Source organism: Acinonyx jubatus, chromosome D1 (genome assembly GCF_027475565.1).
Source record: "Acinonyx jubatus isolate Ajub_Pintada_27869175 chromosome D1, VMU_Ajub_asm_v1.0, whole genome shotgun sequence".
Lineage (NCBI taxonomy): Eukaryota > Metazoa > Chordata > Mammalia > Carnivora > Felidae > Acinonyx > Acinonyx jubatus.
The window spans coordinates 51,180,638-51,201,644 of record NC_069390.1 but is presented as its reverse complement, the minus strand read 5'-3'; the positions used below and the strand labels follow the sequence as shown (position 1 = coordinate 51,201,644).

The following is a 21,007-nucleotide window of genomic DNA, read 5'->3' as shown; positions in this document are numbered from 1 at the left end:
GTGGTAGGGGAGGCTGTAATCAAAAAAGTTTTTTCAGGGTGCCTGAGTGGCTCAGTTGATTGAGCATCCAACTCTTGATTTTGGCTCAGATTATAATCTCACAGTTTCGTGAGTTTGAGCCCTGTGTCAGGCTCTGCACTGGCTGGAAGGGTAGAGCTTGCTTGGGATTCTCTCTCTCTCTTCCTCTCTCTCTGTCCCTCTCCCACTTGTGCTGTCTCTGGCTGTCTCAAATAGATTAAACTAAAAAAAAAAAAAAGTTTTTTTCATCCTTAGGCTTATTGCCTTATAAATGCAAGACAAGCTCCAACTCCAAGCATCCCATTCTTAAGCAAAATCAGGGGAAAGGGAAACAAACACTGGAGGGAGAGCTCTTCCTGCCCGACTCACATTTTAAAAAATATTTTTAAAGGTTTTATTATCATTATTATTTTAAATAATTTATTGTCAAGTTAGCTAACATACAGTGTATACAGTGTGCCCTTGGCTTCGGGAGTAGATTCCCATGATTCATCGCTTACATACAGCACCCAGTGCTCATCCCAGCAAGTGCCGTCCTCAATGCCCATCACCCATTTCCCCACCCCTCCGCCCTTCCCATCAACCCTTAGTTTGTTCTCTGTATCTAAGAGTCTCTTATCATTTGCCTCCCTCTCTGTTTGAAACTATTTTTTTTTTCAACGTTTTATTTATTTTTGGGACAGAGAGAGACAGAGCATGAACGGGGGAGGGGCAGAGAGAGAGGGAGACACAGAATCGGAAACAGGCTCCAAGCTCTGAGCCATCAGCCCAGAGCCCGACGCGGGGCTCGAACTCACGGACCGCGAGATCGTGACCCAGCTGAAGTCGGAAGCTTAACCGACTGAGCCACCCAGGCGCCCCTGAAACTATTTTTTTTCTAACTCTCACATTTTATCAGGAAAGGAAATCTTTTCCAGAAACTGCCCAGCAGACACACTTCTACATCTCATTGTAAAAATCTAGGTCATGTGGCTACCTCCAGCAGCAAGAAGGGCTGGGAAGTCAAATGGCTGACATTTCTAGTTTCTCGTGGAAGATGGACTCTACCACCACAGAAGAAGGGAGAAGGGAATAGCTATTGGGTAGTCAGCTAACATGCCTTCCAAGGTTCTAGTCTTCCATTCTCAAAACCTGGCAAGCAAGAGAATTACCAGCATTCTCCACAGCATCATTTCATACTATATTGTTTCCCTTCTAGTAACTGATATTTAGTAAAATCTCATTTAATTTTAGCTCTACAAGCAACAATGTATTTAAGCAGTCTGTGTTGATCAGTCTCTCAGTAATTTTGTTTGTCTGAAGCTAATTCTCTTTAGATTCCTTAGGAAGGGCTTGTGGAAGCAAAATTTTATTTCCCCTTTTGCCTGGATGCCTGAAACATTTCTTTTATTTTTTTCTTGAAATTCAGTAATTTTAGTAGAGTATGCTTGTTATTGAACATTCTGAGGCAGTATTCTCAGGTATGCTCTTTCAAAATGTAATTTTACGTCTTTTTTATTTCAGGAAAGTTTTCTTGAAGTTTTTTAGTATTGATCTCTTCCCTTGCTTTGGTTTTTTCTTTAGGGACTCCTGTTACATGTATGTTAGATCCTTATCATCTATCCCAAATATTTGTCCCTTTATCTTGAAATTAAAAAAAAAAAAACACCTCTATTTCCTTTTTATTTTATAGTTATCCTTTTTTTACATTTTATTTCTCTTAAGGTATTACCTGTTAAGTTTCTTTGCTCTCAAATTCCTTTTAAGTTTCCATTCTGAAATGATTTTTCCCTTTATTTCTAATTATTTCCTGAGTTCTATCAAATGATTTCTGAATTTTTCTAATTCTGATATGTGTTCTTCTTTCATGATTTATATAACTTTCCTAGTGTCTTTTATCTTGTTTTGCAATGGGCTTGTTTTACTGTTTCTTGATATGTTTCCATTGTCTTTAAAGATGTTATTCTGTCTGGATTCTTTTTTCTTATAAAAGTTTTGTACGAGTTTGATGTTGATACTTTTCTGTTGCTCACCTTTGAAAAAATGGCTTTTCTGAACTTTTAGGAAGAGGTGAGGTCCAAACTGGCTTTCTAACCTCTCTGTTTCCTTTTCTATTGTTTTTCTGTAGTGTTCAAAAACTGGTGGCCAGCATTCTGAGATTTCCTGGTTTCTGTTTTGCTCTCCCAGTTTTGTCTGGACCTTTTCTCTTTTTCTCTATTGCTTCCACTCTGCTCAGTTTTAATTCCACCCCCAGCACTTTCTCCTTCTTGTCAAGCTCTGTCCCAGAAGGGACCCTGGCCAGTTGGTTTCAGGAGTCCATTGGGCATAGATAGATTGCTTCAGCTCCTACAGACTTCATTGTTTTGGAGTGGGAAAACTCCCTCCACTTTCACCTCCTGTTCTCAGATTTGCCCTCTGATCCCCAGGAAATGCCTTTGGGCTGTATTGGAGTTTTCCGAGTCTCAGGTCTGTCAGTTGTGTCTTTATTCCCCTTTGCTTCCTCCCCTACAAATGACAATGCCATGTAACTCTTGAGGCTGTAGGTGCTTTGTCCCCACCCACTTGCATTTTGGGGTTTGTAAGGATCTCTTAGCCCCATTTTCACTAAAATGTTATCATTGGGTTTGGGGTTTTACTGTCTAATTGATCTGTCACTTTTATGTCCTTTTATGTGGGAATTTGGGAGAGATTTCAAAATTGTGCTGTCACTCCCACCATTTTTCCAGAATCCCTCCTAGTATTATTTTTAAAGGGTCGTTCTTGATGTTATGTGAGGCAGAGACTGTAAGGTGTTGGAAGCAAGGGCCCAAAGCAGGGAGATGAGTTAGAAGGGCATTACTGCAATGCCCTTCTAACTGAAAATCTAATAGTGACTTGGGCTGAGGTAAGGGGGCAGGTGGTGGTAATGGTGATGAGAGTTGGTTGGATTCTGGATATATTTTTAATGTAGACTCAGTGGGATTTTGTGATGGTTGGGTGTGTTGTATGTTAGGTTAAGAGTCAAAGATAACTCAAGTTTTTGACTGGAGCAAGTGGAAGGATGGTGTTCCCATTTACTGAAGTTGGAAGACTGCAAGTAGAGTAGTTTGGGGTAAGGGAGAAATCAGAGATCTTTTTTTTTTTTTAATTTTTAACATTTATTCATTTTTGAGACAGAGAGAGAAAGAGAGAGAGAGACAGAATGTGAGCCAGGGAGGGGCAGAGAGAGAGGGAGACACAGAATCTGAAGCAGGCTCCAGGTTCTGAGCTATCAGCAAAGAGCCTGACATAGGCTCAAACTCACAAACCGTGAAATCATGACCTGAGTCAAAGTTGGATGCTTAACCAAATGAGCCATCCAGGAGCCCCTTGAGGTACATGATAGACATCCAAGTAGAGATGTGGAATAGGCAATTGTTTAAATGGGATTGGGATTCAGTGAGAGATCTGAACTAGACATAAATTTGAGAACAAATAGATGGTATTTAAAACCATGAAACTGGATGAGTTCTCCTAGAAACTACAGATGGAGAAGAGAAGAGACCTGAGGACTGAGACTTGGGGGGGGGGGGGAGGCACTGTATGTTTAGGTGTTGGTACTATGCATCTAATTTCTGAACATTTCAATGCTTCCCCCCACCTTTCTTTTTCAGTTTATTTATTTTTTGTGTGAGAGACAGAGAAAGTGCATGTGGGGGAGGGGCAGAGAGCGAGGGGGACAGAGGATACGAAGCAGGCTCTGTGCTGACAGCAGAGAGCCCAGTGTGGGCCTTGAACTCATGAATCGTGAGATCATGACCTGAGCCAAAGTGGGATGCTTAACTGACTGAGCCAGCCAGGTGCCCATCAACCTCTTTTTGCACAAAGTTTTAACACAAATACTGAAATTGGCACTTATCCGGTTTCTAAGAAGTTAAAGGAAAAGCCAGGCTCAAGGATATTCCTTAAGACATACTGAGGACTGGCATGTTCAACATCTTTGCCACCTCTTCCTCTGTTCCACAGAGGCTGGAGTTTTTCCCATATCTCCTTATAGCTAGATGTTGTATGTGCTTGAGATCTGCAAGAGATTTCAGTTCAGAATTAAGGTAAGAGGGGGAGAGAGCCAACGCATATGCCATCCATTCTGCTGGAGGAGATCATAATAGAGGTAGTGTGCTTTAGTAGCTGCTGATATGGCAGTGACATCCCAATTTGCCAGGCAGCACAGAGCCATAGATATTCAGCCTCGAGTGTTTTTGTTTGTCAGCCCTTCCAACTATTTGCAACTCATTTAATATCCCATAACAATTCCCTTTCTGCTTATACTAACTAAATTCTGTTTTCTGAACCCGAGCCATAACTATCCCTCAGTGTGTTGGTGCTTGTGATATAGATGTATGTGTAAACTCACTCAGGAGCAGGGAGTGTGTGTGTGTGTGTGTGTGTGCATGTGCGCATGCGTGTGTGTGTGTGTGTGTGTAATGTACACACTCAGGTAGGGAGAGAGGTTGTGTGGAGGCCCTGAAGGGCACTCATGGACAATTTTGGCATGTGTCCCATTAGAAGAAGATGAAGAGGAGGACTCAAACAAGGAATTCATCATGCCCAAGCTCCAGGGCCAGCCTAGCGATGCTGTGCACATCTTTTGTGGCCCAAATATAGGATTGGTGTGGCACTGGAAGTCTCACACAGTTACTGAAGCCCTGGAGGTCCGTGGGTGCCGGCTGCGGGGTCAGTACTTGCCCCCCAATTATAAGCAGCTGCAAGAAGACCTGGACAACAGTCCTCGAATCCAGCAGGCACTGACTCTGCAGCAGGCCTTGCTGGAGGTGAGAAAAGAGGTTTAAGCAGTGGGGTCATGCCCACTAATTCCAATCATAGCCACCCACCTCTGCCCTAAGCACCTTGTCTGTACCTAGGGCATGCTGTGGGAGGTGAAGGAATTCTGCAAGGAACATCACTGGATGACAGGCATTCATGAGTTCCTGCAAGCCTGGGGGCCTCAGAAGCTGGAGTCCATGAGAGGTTGTCCCATCAAGAACTACATGATGCTGGTGAGCCGCGTGAACATGTGGCAGACTGATGTCTCCAATATACCTAAGAAGTTGATCACAAAAGGCAGATTGCTGCAGCTGAACTGCTATCACATACAGGCAGAGATGGGTGAGTGCTGCTTATCCTCTTTCCTTTCCTTCCACCTTCCTTACCTCATCCGCATGGCCCTCCTTGGGCCTGGAAATGTCCTTCAAGGACTTTTGGTGAAGGCCCCTCATTGGACCTCTAGAGCCTCCTAAAGTCCCAGGTCCCAGCCCCTTCCCTTTGCAAGTAAAGGTGTGATCATTACAGATTATAGCCTCTCCATCTGTTTTGGCACTACTCATTCCCCATGCTCTGTGGGAAACATGTTTCTGTCACCTGACACTTTCTATTTTTCTGGCATGGAAGTAATTCAAACCAAATGTGAATGAGAAAAATCTTAGCCTACTCCTTAGGCTAGTGAGCTCAGTTTCTTTGCAGATATTCTCAGGAATCAAGAGTGCCCTTCCCCACACGCAGCAGAGTCAAAATTGACACTATAATTTGCGTGTATAAAATGTTAGTCTCCTTAACTGATGTCCTCTTACTTTGTAGTCCTAACTTCTGCAGATGGCGGAAGAATGTATTCCAATTGAAAATGAAAGCACTTTTCATTTAAAGCAGGACTTTTGGTTTAACTCAGTCTATTTTGGGTATTTGGTCAATTCAAAATTCGTACTACAGTTCTGGGTTGTTTTTATTCTCAAGTGTCCTCTGCTCCTCTTCCTCCCCAAGGTGGCAGCTGGCATTGGAGAGGGCTGCTGGGCTGTGTGCTCTTCTTTGCTGGCTTCTGTCAACCCTTAGTGAGGTGTGATACATCCATTCCTGGTCTCTGCCCTCCTTCTGACATTGCTGCTTCTGGTGCAGCTATGGCCTGAGCTAGTGTAACTGTGTGTGTTCTCTTGGCTAGTAGGAGCTCAGAATGTCTACCTTTGCTAACTCAGCCCTGCATTGGATCCTGCTGGCTTTGCAGATCCATGGGATTTTAGTCAACCCTTCATTCGATCTTTGTCTTGGGCTGGCCACTCCCATAGCTTCTGCTTCAGGGTCCCTCACCCCTCTACATTGGAACCCATCCAGGCCCACTGGTTATTAAATCTCTATTATATCTTATGTATCCCCTGCCATTTGGAAGTTGTGGGGGACTTTGGAAGCATTGTATTTAGCCCTCTTTCTGCTGCAACACATCACATGATTTCTACTCTGCTATGGATATCTCATGTTAGCATGTGGGCAATCTGCAAGGTGGTATCTTCCCTAAGTTCCACATGGAAGGTGGAGCTGAAACCCATTCTGCAATCTGTTTCCTCCTCAACCATCTCAGTTTCCCTCTTGTCTCTTATCTACCCCCACTAGACCAAGGCCCAGTTGTTGGTCTCTCTGGGTCTCTGAGAAATCTGGTTTAAAACCTAGTTTTGGTCCTCTTCCCCACACCCCCCCTCCAATGGGAAGGATGTCTAATGCTATTGTTTACTAGCTAAAGTGTCTCTGCCTAGAAACTGGTCTTAGAAAGGTTCACAGTGGGGTAGATTGGGAAGCCATTGATTTGTACTTCTAGGAAACAGAAAGGTGGTTCCATTTTCTCACCTAGCTCCCAATAACCAATAGTGTCTGCTTCCTGCAGAGAGAATGTTCTATCAGACCCATGGTCCCCAGGGCTGCTTTCTTTATGAAGGTGGGTGGCTTTGGGTGGCTCTGAAAGAGATTTCTTGAAAGTCCTTGCCTGCCTCACCCTCCTTGTCTTTCCTTTTCAACAAATAAAAGCACATGCCAAATTATGTAGCTTTTGGGCCACAAACTCCCCACTTTGCCCTCCCTCAACCCCACCTAAATGTATAGGGGATTCAGGCTGGCATGGGAGGAACAGGGAGGGCCTGTGGTTAGCCTACCTTCTTTCTGACCTTGGCTTTGCTCCAATGTTGTTCAGGAAGCCTCTGTTCTTTCTAGGTTGTTAGATTCTTCATCCTTAGTCCAAGATCAGCTGGCCTCTTCAAGAAGAACGGATGGAGAGAGAAAACCATGGGGTTCAGAATCATGGCTCTGCTTTTCACTGGCTTGTGTGACCTCAGGTCACTGTTCAGTTCATTTATTTGTAACATGGACATGATAATGCAGTCACCCACAGGGTTATGATAAGGAGGAGTAAATGAGATATTTTTTGCAGTGTTTTTAGCATTGAATAAGGCATGCAACAGGTGCTTAATTTTTTCATTTAACCTTATCCCCTTCTGTCTACTCTCATTCTTCTTGTGATCTAATTTTGTCTACTTGTCCTCCAACTCTGTTCGTCTTCTGCCTGGGCTTCCCTGCACTGTGAATGACATAATTATTCACTCTTGTGAGTTAGTGTTCATCATTTATTCTTCCCTCTCCCTAACTCCACCACATACAACCTGTCACCAAATCTCTTCCATTCTTCTACCTCCTAAATATCTCTCAAATCTGTCTTCCCATCCATCTCCAACTTCTAACCCCCAGCAGCCCTCTGGTATTTTCAGTCTGGCGCTGATTTACACCATATGATGTCGCTGTTGAGCTCCTTTCTGCCATCACCTGCCTGATACTGCTGGTCTAAAAAGCAGCACAGGGGTACCTGGGTGGCTCAGTCAGTTAAGCGTCTGACTTTGGCTCAGGTCGTGATCTCACAGTTTGTGAGTTTAAGCCCCATGTCGGGCTCTGTGCTGACATCTCAGAGCCTGAAGCCTGCTTCAGATTCTGTATCTTCCTCTCTCTCTGCTCTCCCCCTACTCACGTGCTGTCTCTCTCTCAAAGATAAAGATTTAAAAAAAATTTTTTTTAAGCAGCACAATTGCAACAGCCTAGCTACTGCTAGAGGGCACAGGGATAGTCTGAAAAAGGAGACGTTCTCTTCCTTGTGTTCTGTTCAACCTTGGATGTCCCTCCATGGCTTCCCTCTCTCTCGGTTTTCTCAGTCTCATTTCTTGGTATTGAGTCCTATTGGTTACTTCCTTCGAAGCTCCAGATGGGTCATACCCAGTGTGTCTCAATTATCTGTCCCTGGAACTCACTACCTCACTTTCTAGTTGCAGAGATGCTCATAGAGGATAAGTCAGTTTATTTTCACCCCTCAAAACATAAAATAGAACAGAATGGCGCCAGGCTGCCTCAGTTTGACTATTTGCCCTGCCACTGTGTGATATATTTTTTAAGTTTTTATTTAAATTCTGGGTAGTTAACATACAGTGTAACATTAATTTCAGGTGTAAAATATACCAATTCAGCACTTCTCTGCAGCACCCAGTGCTCATCACAAGTGCACTCCTTAATCCCCATCACCTGTTTAAACAATCCCCTCACCCACTTCCCTTCTGGCAACCATCAGTTTCTTCTCTATATAGTTAAGAGTCTGTTTCTTGGTTTGCCTTTCTTTCTCTTTTTTTTTCCTTTGCTCATTTGTTTTGTTTCTTAAATTCCATATAGGAGTGAAAACATATTGTATTTGTCTCTCTCCAACTGACTTACTTTGCTTAGCATAGTATTCTAGCTCCATCCATATTGTTGCAAATGACAAGATTTCATTCTTTTTATGGCTGAATAAGATGATATGATATAATTTATTTAACATAAATCATATATAATATAATAATATATAATATTTTATTCTATACACACACACCACATCTTCTTTACCCATTCATCAATGGATGGAACTTGGGCTGCTTCTATAATTTGGCTATTGTAGATAATGCTGCTGTAAACACGGGGATGCATATATCCCTTTGAATTAGTATTTTTGTATATTTTGAGTAAATGCTCAGTAGTGTGATTGCTGGATCATAGGGTAGTTCTATTTTTAACTTTTCGAGGAACCTCCATACTGTTTCCTACAGTGGCTGCAACAGTTTGCATTCCTACCAACAGTGTAATTGAGTTCCCCCTTCTCCACATCATCACCAAGACTTGTGGTTTCTTGTGTTGATTTTAGCCATTCTGACAGGTGTGAGGTGATATCTCATAGTTTTGACTTGCATTTCACTGATGATGAGTGATGATGAACATTTTTTTATGTGCCTGTTACCCTTCTGAATGTCTTTTTTTGGAAAAATGTCTATTCATGTCTTCTGCCCATTTCTTAATTGGATTTATTCATTTTTGGAGTGTTGTGTTTTATAAGAATTATAAACTATTATTATAAATATAAATTATATATGTTGTGTTATATAAAGAATTATATATATATTTTACATTTATCAGATATGTCATTTGCAAAAATCATCTCTATTCTGTAAGTTGCCTTTTAGCTTTGTTGATTGTTTTCCTTTGTTGTGCAGAAGCTTTTTATTTTGATGAAGTCCCGATAGTTTATTTTTGCTTTTGTTTCTCTTGCCTCAGAAGATATATCTAAAAAAAGTTGCTATGGCCAATGTCAAAGAGGTTACTGCCTGTATTCTCTTCTAGGATTTTTATGGTTTCAGGTCTCACATTTAGGTCTTTAATTCATTTTGAATTTATTTTTGTGTATGGTATAAGAATGTAGTCTAGTTTCACTTTTTTGCATGTAGCTGTCCAGTTTTCCCACACTACTTGTTGAAGAGACAGTCTTTTTCCCATTGGATATTCTTTCCTGCTTTGTTGAAGGTTAATTGGCCATACAGCTGTGGGTTCATTTCTGGATTTTGTATTCTGTTCCATTGATCTATGTGTCTATTTTTATGCCAGTACCATGCTGCTTTGATTACTAAATTACTGCTTTGTAATGTAACTTGAAGTCCAGAATTGTGATGCCTCCAACTTTGCTTTTCTTTTTCAAGATTGCCTTGGCTATTCTGGGTCTTTTGTGGTTCCATAAAAATTTTAAGATTGTTGGTTCTAGCTCTGTGAAAGATGCTATTGGCATTTTGATAGGGATTGCATTAAATGTGTAGATTGCTTTGGGTAGTATAGACATTTTAACAATATTTGTTCTTTGAATCAGGTTCTTTGATTCCATTTCTTTGTGTCAGCTTCAGTTTCTTTCATCAGTGTTTTATAGTTTTCAGAATACAGATCTTTCACCTCTTTCGTTAAGTCTATTCCTAGGTATCTTATTGTTTTTGGTGCAGCTGTAAGTGGGATTAATTCCTTAATTTTTCTTTCTGCTGCTTCTTTACTGATGTATAGAAATGCAATAGATTTCTGTATGTTGATTTTATATCTTGAGACTTTACTGAATTTGTTTCTCAGATCTAGCAGTTTTTTAGTGGTCTTTTGGGTTTTCTTTTTTTTTTTAATTTTTAAAAATTTATCTATATATATATAGAGAGAGAGAGCACATGTGCATGCGTGCAAGTTGGGGAGGGGCAGGAGATTGAATCTCAAGCAGGCTCTACACTGTCAGTGCAGAGCTCAATGTGGAGGGAGCTGGAGGTGGGGCTTAAACTCAGGAACCATGAGATCATGACCTGAGCTGAAATCAAGTGTTGAAATTGAGTGTTGGACGCTCAATGGACTGAGCCACCCAGGTGCTCCTCAGGTTTTGTATATATAGTATCATGTCATCTATAAATAGTGAAAGTTTTACTTCTTCCTTGGCTATTTGGATGCCTTCTTATTTCCTTTTGTTGTCTGATAACTATGGCTAGGACTTCCAGTACTATGTAGAATAAAAATGTTGAGAATGGACTGTAGTGGAAAACCACTCACTTTTCCCCCCATTTAGGATGATACTAGCTTTCAGTTTTTCATATATGGCCTTTATTATATTGAGGTATGTTCCCTCCAAATCTACTTTGTTAAGGGTTTTTATAATGAGTGGATATTATACTTTGTCAAATGCTTCTTCTGCATCTAATGAAATGATCATATCGTTCTTTTATTAATGTGATGTACCACATTGATTGATCTGTGCATATTGAACCACCTTTGCAACCTAGGAATAAATCCCACTTGATCGAGGTGAATGATTTTTTTAATGTATTGTTGGATTCAGTTTGATGGTATTTACTTGAGAATTTGTGCACATGTGTTCAGGGATATTGACCTGCAGTTCTCTTTTTTAGTGGTGTCTTTATCTGATTTTGGTGTCAGGGTAATGCTGCCATCATAGGATACATTTAGAAGTTTTCCTTCCTTTTCTATTTTTTGGAATAGTTTGAGAAGAATAGGTATTAACTCTTCTTTAAATATTTGGTAGAATTTGCCTATGAAGTCATCTTGTCCTGGACTTTTGTTGACATCAAGCTATTGAACCTCTCCTGAGGCTCAGTTTGCTTATCTGTAAAACAGGGACAATAATAGTATCTACCTCAAAGGGTTTTGTGAGTATTGAAAGGACTAATATAAGCAAAGTAGTTGACATTGTATATGGCATGTAGTAAGCAAGCATTCTATACTGTATTTCGTGGTATACTGCGTATCATATTTCTGTATTGTATTTTGCTGTCCTGGGCATATTTTAACATCTCTGAACTTAAGAGGTGTATTATGATTGATAGCATGTCAGAGTCCAGATGGCATTGTTTTTTTCTTTTTGCATGGTATATAAAATAATGATGCTTCTTATAATCAGTGTTACTTTAGTGGTGTTAGTGATTTGGTGAGGCATCATACTGGTGCTGTTCCTGCCCTTGGAAACAGTGGAGTTGCTCATATCACCAAAGGCAGCCTCCAATATTACCTTCTAAGCCCCATATCCACCTGACAGCTTCTTTTTTTTTTTTTCTAATCCTTAAAAACAAAACGCAGATTACACATTCTTCTTGCTACTTCTTCTACTAGAGCAAAGCCACTAAGACTCCCCAAACAGAAAACTTTTATCTGGATAGGTTGTTCTACTATTCGTGAGCATGTCATTCCCGTGCCTTTACACGTGCTATTTCATCTGCTTGGCATGCCTTTGCCCCTGGAGCATTAGCTCCTCACAGCATTCAGCTCCAGTGTTCCCTGCTGGAGGAGGCCTTTCCCAGCTTCCTCAGGTCTCCTCTCCTTTCACTTGAAGAGGTGGGCACTTGAAGAGCATTTATCGCACTGGTTTGTGATTGTCCATTTGTTTGTCTATCTCTGCCACCATGTTGTGAACTTCTGAGGGTGGGAACATTTTCTGTCTCACCCACCCACTCTGGTCTCCCGGTGTCCAGCATAGCCTTTAGTAGCTGTGGATAGCACCAGTGGATAGCAGCTGGTCAGACACTGGGCGGGGGTCCAGTAAGTGTTCACTGAGTCAGGGAATCAATTTGTGGTCTGGCTTCCCCATTACCCCTCCCCCACTGTGGACCCACAGTGCTTGACCAGCACCCCTCCTCTTTCATGGACCTCCTAACACCGAACCTTCTCCTGTCTTCAGAATCCAAGCTGGATGGCATCAGGAAGGACATTCTTACACATGTACAGAATGAGTGCTGGACCCGCAGTCAGCAACTAATAACGGAGCTCACAGATTTCACGGAGGTCTTCCAAACCATCAACTCAGACATTCATACCATTGCACGGTGCTCCCAGAAGGTGGGCTTTTCTCATCCTTCCTTCCCAGCTTATCCAGGGGCCCATCTTGCTCACATGCTCAACACACTCTCTTCAGGTCTCTGCTGAGCTCCCATTGGGGCTTGATGCTTCTAAACTGTGCTCACATATGTGATCTGTCCTTACTAACTCTCACTCTGTTCTCGTGGCCCTCAGTTTCCTCCTGTCAGGGAGAAGCCCTGGTGTGAGAGAGACTCTGTGACAGTCAGCTAGGGATCTATCACCCTGTCATCAGGGTAATGACTTGGTGGGGGAGGAGCCTGCTGTCTTCAGAGAGACCTGGGTCAGATGGGATCTGATCCCACAGTGTCCCTGATCCCAGTTGGGTAAAGGTGGCTGTTGGGGTCTGGGGCCCCTAGAAGATGGGAGCTCCCCTCAGAATGAGCCCAAACTGGTGCACAGGGTTGTGGGGGTGCCGGTCTCATGTTGTAGCCCCCTGCAGTTGAACCAGGCCAACGAGCAGTATGCAGAGCTGGAGAAGCGAATGGAATACATACGGGCACTCCATGAACTCATCCGCAACCACTTTAGCCTCTTTAGTGCTGAGAATGAGGCACTGGACATCTCGGTGAGAAGGCAGTTGGGGAAGTCACCCAGGCCTCCCAGTCTCCCTCCCCCACAGCCGCACCTACCTGACCGCACTCCCCTTGCCCCACAGCTACTGGATGTGTGGGAGGCATTTCAATTTGAGAAAAGCCAGGCCTCAGAGTTCCTGCTCAGCAAGCGACATGCCATTGTGCCCAAGCTGCAGCAGCTAATAGCAGCGGCACTTGTGGAGCTGGAAGGTCTGATTGAGAACGCCCTATCTGGCCCCTTCATGGACCCTGCGCAAGAACAGAGGAGCATGGAGCGTCAGCTCATCTCCCTGGAGCGTCAGTTTCAGAACACAGCCAGTCACCTCAGTGAACTGCACCATGCCTATGCCACCTTCACCGGTACTGAGGATCCCTGCTCCCTCTACCACCATCCTGTGAGAGACCCATCAACTGAGATAAGGGTCCTGTGTCCTGAGTGTCCCTAAGCAAGTCTCGGGAATCACATACCTTCATTTTAGTCTCTTTTATAAATGAAAATTACAGGACAGAATCTTTGTACATTGGCTATGTTAAGGGCTCTGCTTAGCGGGGGAAGACAGAGGGCTCACAGTCTGGTAGGGAAGGCAAATCGGTGAATGTTACATTAGAATGTGATGGGGCTGAAGGGCTAAAAGCCTCTGCAGGGGAAATGTAAAGGTGCCCTCATTGTAGTCCTTAGCCGATCCAGCCCAGTCCTGTACCAGGCTGCAGGTCCCAGCTAAAAATAGGTCTTGATAAGTCATAGCCCCTGCTTCCAGCCAATGTAGTGTAGAGGGGCAGCTGCCGAGGGTCTCCCTGGCCCACAGAGGAGACCAGGGCAGAACTATTGGTCTTAGCCCTCTGTACAAAGGGGCGCAGCTAGACTGGTTCCCTTCTGCACATTAAGAACTTTGTGGGGTCAAGTTTCTCCTTTCAGATCCAGTCACTTCTTTTGGTTACTTTTATCCCCTGGAAGGGCACACTGCTTCTGAGTTGCCTCTTGGCCAACTACCAACTATTTCCAACACTGCCTGTGGGCATCCCTAGTCCCAGGGCCGTATGGCCAAATGTAGGGTGGAGGGGACACCTTGGGACCATCCTTAAGCAAGGGACTTTTTTCTTCAGCCAAGTATGGAGAGACCCTCTAACTGACATAGACCACAAACCTTAAACTTTCCTCTAGGGATTGGGTATGTTTGTGAAAAGGCAGAGTAGGGGCCTCAGGCCTTGCGATGCTAGGCCCAGGAAGCCCGAGAGCATGCTTTTAGTTCCATCGTCCATCCCTAGCTCTTCACCAAACTCCCAGGTTTTGTTAAAATAATCCAGGATCTTAAAGCTAGATTATTAATACTATTCTATATTTTCCATTATGTATCTTATTTTAATTAATACTTTAAAAAAAAGTTTATTTTCAGAGAGAGAGAGAACACAAGTAGAGGAGGGACAGAGAGAGGGAGAGAGGGAGAGTCCCGAGCAGGATCTACGCTGTCAGCGCAGAGCCTGACACAGGGCCTGAACCCATGAACCATGAGATCATGACCTGAGCCAGAATCAAGAGTTGGACACTTAACTGCCTAAGCCACCCTGGCACCCCAATCTTAATACTTTTGACATTTGCTTGGTTTTATAACCAAGTTATCAACTATTTTCACATATAAGGTTTACTGGTTTTGTTTACCCACTCCCCCTTTTTTTTTTAATCAAAGTATGGTTGACAACCAATGTTACAGTAGTTTCAGATGTACAAGATAGTGATTTGACAAGTGCTTCTATACATTCTGCTGTGCTCACCACAAGTGTAGCCACCATCTGTCACCATACATCGCTATTACAGTACCATCAACTATATCCCCATGCTGTGCCTTTCATCCCCGTGACCTTTCCATTCCATAACCAGGCGCTGTAACTCTCCCTCCCCTTCACCCATTTTGCCCAACCTACCACCTCCCTCCCCTCTGGCAGCTCTCAGTTTGTTCTCTGCATTTATGGGTCTGTTTTCTGCTTTTTGTTTTGTTTATTCACTGGTTTTGTTTTTTTAGATTCCACACATGAATGATATCACACGGTATTTGTCTTTCTCTCTCTGACTCATTTCATCTAGCATAATGCCCTCTAGGTCCATCCATGTTGTTGCACTACCATTTTTAGAAATATCCCATCCCATTATTTTCATTCTTTACTTAAATGGCAGCAATATTTCTTTGAGTATTTATTTTTTCTAAGAAGGGAGTTAGAGGTGTTAAAATTTCTAAGTTCTTTATGTCTAGAATGACTTTATAATGTCCTTATATCACAGATTGGCTAGATATTGAATTCTGAAGCCACAGACATTTTTTTCTCCAAACCTAGGATATTGCATCATTGTCTTCTGATATTTAGCATTGTGGGCCAATCTGTTATCAATCTGATTTTTTTTTTTTTCCTGGGCAGGTAATCTGTTTATCAGTTATTTGATAATGGCTCTTAGATTTGCTCTGGTCTCCTTCCAGAATTCATACTTGTATATTGGATTTTCTGGATCTCTTCTCCATTTCTTTTATCTTCAGCATCATTCATTCCTTTATTCTGAATTCTGAGGAAATATCATGAGCTTATCTTATAAACTTCCATTTTCTTGGCATCTACTCTGTAATTTCCATTGCATTTAGAAGTACACACATATTATATGTATACACATGCTTATGTGCACATGTATATGTATATAAGTGTATGCATATGTGAATATATACCTGAGTATATTTCCTAGCCCTGACTACTGAAGAGACTAAGAAGCAAAGACACTCCAACAGCAAGAAGCAACTTTGTGTCCTGGTCTTAGTTGCTAATATCATTCCCTACCAGGGCTCCTCAGAAAATGGGTGACTCATTTTCTGTCACAGGGTAGGTACAAGATGAGTCTAGAATATCTTTTTAAGGTCTTGAGGACACAGAAGGGATGCCAACTGTCCAAATCTGAGGCAATTTTAGCACTGAAGTACAAAGTAAACTATTGGAAAAATAGGAATTTATAATCCACACTGATAATAAGTAGATAAATAAGTGAGGGAAAAATGAGGCCTTGCACTTACAATAGAATGCCGAGAGCCAACTGATAAATGTAGAAGGAGAAAAATTGGAGGGAAAAATCATCATTTTGCAAACATTCTGGTAAATGTTGGATCAGGTAAAGTCATCAGTGGGGCAAATTCGATGAGATGTAGAATATTTGCACAGTCTTAGAGATTCTCCTACAGAGACTACGTATTAGTTGCAAGGGAGGGGAGAAAAAACACTAGCAATTATTTAGTAGAGAAATTGGGCAACATTTTGACCAGGTGATCAAAGTTAATATCACCAATGAGAGACAGACATCATGTGCCTCCAGACATGATACCCAAAGGACACAACATTACCTATTCAGTAGTCCAGCTGAGAATGAATAACTTCAGTCATGAAAAGAATCATATAAACACAACATGAGGAACTTTCTGTTAACAAAAAAGGGAGAAAAGGGTCAATATACTTCAAAAATGCCTGTTAGAAAAGATTAAAGCTATGGGGAATGTTCTAGATTAAAAGAAGTTAAAGAGACATGACAAGTAAATGTGGTACTTGATTCTGGACTGGGTGCTGTAGTTGAGGGGGAAAATGCTATAGGACCTTATTAGGTCAATTGACAACATTGGAACATGGACTATAGGTTAAAGAATTGTATCAATATAATATATGAAGTTGATAATTATAGTTATATAAGAGAATATCCCTATTCTTAGGGAATACACAGTATTTGGAGGATAAATAGGGCCATGATATATGTAACTTACCCTTAAATAGCTCAGTAAAGAATTATGTGTTGGTGTATACATATGCCCATATACATACAGAGCCTATAAACACAAGTGATAAAGAAAATGGGTAAAATGTTAACAAATGGTATACATCTATTCTTTTTACTGCTCTTTCTTGCTACTTTAAAAAATTTGAAATCACTTCTAAATAAAGTTTTAAAATGCAATGAAACTTACTGAGTAGATACCACAGCAAATTTGTGTCAGAGGATATTTGCTGTTAATCCTCAAGAGTGTATCTTCTCACGTGTCTGGGGATACAATGCCTGCTCTTTTTTTTTTTTTTTTAATCTTTTTAACGTTTATTTATTTTTGAGACAGAGAGAGAGCATGAATGGGGGAGGGGCAGAGAGAGAGAGAGAGAGAGAGAGACAGAATCTGAAGCAGGCTCCAGGCTCTGAGCCATCAGCCCAGAGCCCGACGCGGGGCTAGAACTCACGGACCGCGAGATCGTGACCTGAGTTGAAGTTGGACGCTTAACCGACTGAGCCACCCAGGTGCCCCAATGCCTGCTCTTTCTTACAGAGGAAGTTCTTCACTTGTCCAAGATTTGATGTTGAGACAACTGCTGTCAAAGATTATATGAGTCTCTAGCCAGATCTTTTGAGTTCAGACAAAGGAAGATTGGAAGGGTTTAAATTTACTATCATTTTTTTTTTCTGGTCAGATGAGAGCTTTGATAGCCTGATAGTGATTCTCAGTCTTTCATTATTCTGCTCTCCATGATGGATGATCCTTACACATGTAAGATTCATGATTCCCATCATTTGGGTATTATTTTATCCCTTTTTATCTCACTGAAGAAAGTATACTGGAACTCAGATGAATGAGAATGACAACTTTACTGTAATATCCTTGAGTCTAGTCAGATATATTTTAAGTAAATTACAAATCTCAGTACCATAACTATTATTAACTGCAAATTACTTTTGACACATATCTCACAACCAAATATAAATAATTGGTCAAGGATTATGCAGCAGCTTATGAGATGAAGGGAGGGAATAATGACCAGAAGTACACAAAATAGGAAGCATCACCATTTACCCCTTATGGTCCTCTCTATAGACCAGATCTTTTTTCATATGCATCTCACTGGATTTATTCATTTGTCTAACAGGTATTCCTTGAGTGCCTATATTGTGCACCAGGCTTGAGGTATATCAATAGATAAATAACATCCCCCCCCCACCCACCCTCATGGGCCCAACATTGTAGCAGGGAGAGAAAGACAACAAATTATAAACATAAAATATAACCAAATTATGGAGGCACCTTGGGTGGTTTAGTCAGTTAAGCATCTGACTCTTGATTTCAGCTCAATTCATGATCTCATAATTTGTGGGATCAAGTCCCACGTTAGGTTCTGCACTGTCAGCAGAGCCTTCTTGGGATTTTCTCTCCCTCTCTCTTTGCCCCTCCCCTACTTGCACACAGCTCTCTCTCAAAATAAATAAATAAACTTAAAAATATATGTATGTATCTAACCAAATTATGGAGTACATTAGAAGGTGATAAGTGGCATAGAAAAAAGAATAGAGAAGGTAAGAGGTGTTGAGAATGCCAGAGAGGGTAGAAAGCGGTTTTTAACGGGTTGGGCTACACAGGCCTCATGCAGATGGACTTGAATTTGGTGAAGAAGTGAGGTATATGGTTTTCTAAGGGAAGAGTGTTCCAGAAAGAATGAGCTACCAGTCAGAGGCTCTCAGCAGGAGAGGGCATACCTGGGGTGTATACAAGCATCAGCAAAGAGCCTGGTGTGTCTGGAGCAGAGTGAGATGGAAACTAACAGAAGAGGAACCCTTCCCTTTTGCTGCCATCACATTTTCCCAGATAGCCTTTCCTTGGAATAACTATCTCTTAGATGGTCCCCACCTACAATAGTCCCCACTGGACAATTTTGGACACCCCATCCCTGGCACTTTCAGGACCTTCCTTCCTGCCATTATGGGCTCTTGACAGACAACTCCCTGTCGTGCCCCTCCCCTGCACCCAGCCCAGGCCTTAACCTGCCCTGTCCCTCAGGGGAGGAGAGTCCTGTGCCCTTGCCAGTCTGCGGGACCCGTCCAATCGTGCAGCAGCAGCGCATCTGGCACCTGTACCGAGTCATCTCTGAAAACATCAGTGAATGGAAGTGCATGGCTTTTGCCAAGGTGCTGACACCCGTTCTTGGAGCCCCTGCCTCAGAGTGGAGAGTCTGCAGGGGTGGGCGGGGAAGGGTATCCAGCTAACAGTGAGCCTTCCTCCCTCCAGTTCAGCATGACTATGGCCCAGGAGAAGACAGATGGCTGGCTGACAGAGGCGGCCCGGCTGAGCACGACCCTGGGGCTGCACAGCCCGGTTCTGCAGCGCTGTATGCACATGCTGGAGGAGTTTCGCATCTACCTGCCAATACTTAGCAGGCTGGGCAGCTTCCAGCTGCAGAACTTAAACTTCCAAGTCCTCCTGCGAGGTGTGTTTTGGGTAGAGTCAGAGGGGAGGAGAAGGGAAGTACAGGGGGATTAGAACAATGTAAGGACTCAGTTCCCTGCTGCTCCTGTAGGAAACACCTTTCCTCCCTGGGTTGCTCCCTGCCTTTGCCCCACAGGGATAAACATTTCTAACCTCATGCACACCATGTGAGTCTCCTCTGCTGACTTGGGCTAAATTCAAGCTACAGTCTTAGCTCTGGGCTCTGTGTTGTGTTCTGGACCCTAGGTTCTGGGTTCTTGGCTCTATGTTGTGCTTTGAGATCTGCTGTCTGGGAGCTGGGCTGGGCTGGGCTGGGCTCAGGGTTGCAGATCTGGGCTCTAGGATATGGGCTGGATTCTGCCATGTACTGAGTGTTGCTCTGACTTGTCCCCTCTACCTCCAGCCTTAGGGCTGGGCAGTCTTCAGAACACGGAACTCCTAACACTGGGCCAGCTGCTAACTTGTCCGCTGCTCGAATTTGCAGATCAAATCAATCAGGTGGGGCCCTCCAGAGAGAAGGAGCTGATCCAAGCCCAGAACCTATGTGCTAAACTCTAATAGAGCCAGTTAAGTCCCAGCAGCCCCTTGAGACAGGGGACAGTAGATACTGGCTTGTGGGTGGGAAGGCAGGAGGTTGAGTTTTTGGTCCTGCCTGGGGGGTGTGGGGATCTGATGGGTGGTCTCAGACTCTGCCTGAGAGCATGCCCCACCCCCAGAAGGAACTGGGTGGCAGCCCCAAATTTGTGGGCACACAGGATGGCAGATGTCCTCCAACACTTGCCCTGTTCCAATATGAACTGATTAAGGCACTATCTGCTCAGCTGAAACCTTGCAAAAGAGTAGGCTTCAAGGCAGCAGCCCTAGGTCAAAGTATGCTGCTGATGCTACCTGGGGCCAAATGGTCCCACTCTACATTTCTGAGACTTCCATTCCCCTGAGCCCTAGCCCTGGAGTCCCACTTTCAAGGCTATCCCCTGAGCCATCACCCAGTGCTGGTTCCTGAGACCCAGCTGTTCCAGATCTGGCAGTGTGAAAACGAACAAATCCGTGCTCAAGAAACTCTCCGGCGGCTGCAGCGGGTCTGGGAGGCACGCCAGCTGCGACTGATGAACTTCATCCTGTATGTACCCTATGAGCCCCCCGCCTTGGAGCACTCCAAGAGGCAAATGTTCCATAGCCCCCAGTGGGAGGTGGTGAGCAAGGATAGCGGCACCTTCATCCTTTCAGGTAAGACCCAGCTCTTGTCCAGTTATAGCCCTCTGCTAGGGGCCACATTTGTCCACCACATCCACACAACCCTGCCCAATCTGGCTTCTCTAGCCAGGGCCCCATCCTTACTGAGCAACCTGAGACATCTGTCTGTTCTGAGACAGTTCTTCCATGTAGCACCTGTATAGTCCTAATCTTGGGAGCCCCCTGCTCCCTCCCTCCTACCCAATGCCTGGCCCTTTCAGCAAAGGTCCTTCCCTTTCTGGGTGGACTAAAAAAATCCCTCACAGTCATGTCTCTCCATTTTCCAGTGCTCTTTCCTCTATATTGCATCCTGTTGTCAGATCTCTTGCCCCATTCATTCACTCTTTTGTCATTCCTGCATCAAACCTACCTGCCTTCTCGGAGCCAAACACAAGAGACCTTGAGATTTACAGTCCAAGTTCTGTCCTCTAGGAGCTCCTAGTCCAGTGA

At 43.3% G+C, this 21,007-nt stretch overlaps 1 protein-coding gene across 29 annotated transcripts in view; it reads left to right on the top strand.

Moving 5' to 3' along the window:
- DNHD1 (dynein heavy chain domain 1) overlaps window positions 1-21,007 on the top strand; it is a 97,889-nt gene that overhangs the window by 25,856 nt on the left and 51,026 nt on the right. For 18 of the 29 annotated variants that reach the window (XR_008290477.1, XR_008290478.1, XR_003417986.2 and 15 more), the window contains 9 exons: window positions 4,522-4,787; window positions 4,878-5,121; window positions 12,317-12,474; window positions 12,935-13,060; window positions 13,151-13,427; window positions 18,899-19,026; window positions 19,127-19,325; window positions 19,728-19,822; window positions 20,344-20,551. Coding sequence is in view for 21 of the 29 variants with exons in the window: in XM_053203551.1 (XP_053059526.1) it covers window positions 4,522-4,787; window positions 4,878-5,121; window positions 12,317-12,474; window positions 12,935-13,060; window positions 13,151-13,427; window positions 18,899-19,026; window positions 19,127-19,325; window positions 19,728-19,822; window positions 20,344-20,551 (1,701 nt within the window). In the remaining 8 variants the exon portion in view is untranslated. Of the gene's footprint in view, window positions 1-4,521; window positions 4,788-4,877; window positions 5,122-12,316; window positions 12,475-12,924; window positions 13,428-18,898; window positions 19,027-19,126; window positions 19,647-19,727; window positions 19,823-20,343; window positions 20,552-21,007 lie in introns of those variants that run through there. The other 11 variants (XM_027052771.2, XM_027052772.2, XM_027052768.2 and 8 more) reach the window with 11 other exon arrangements.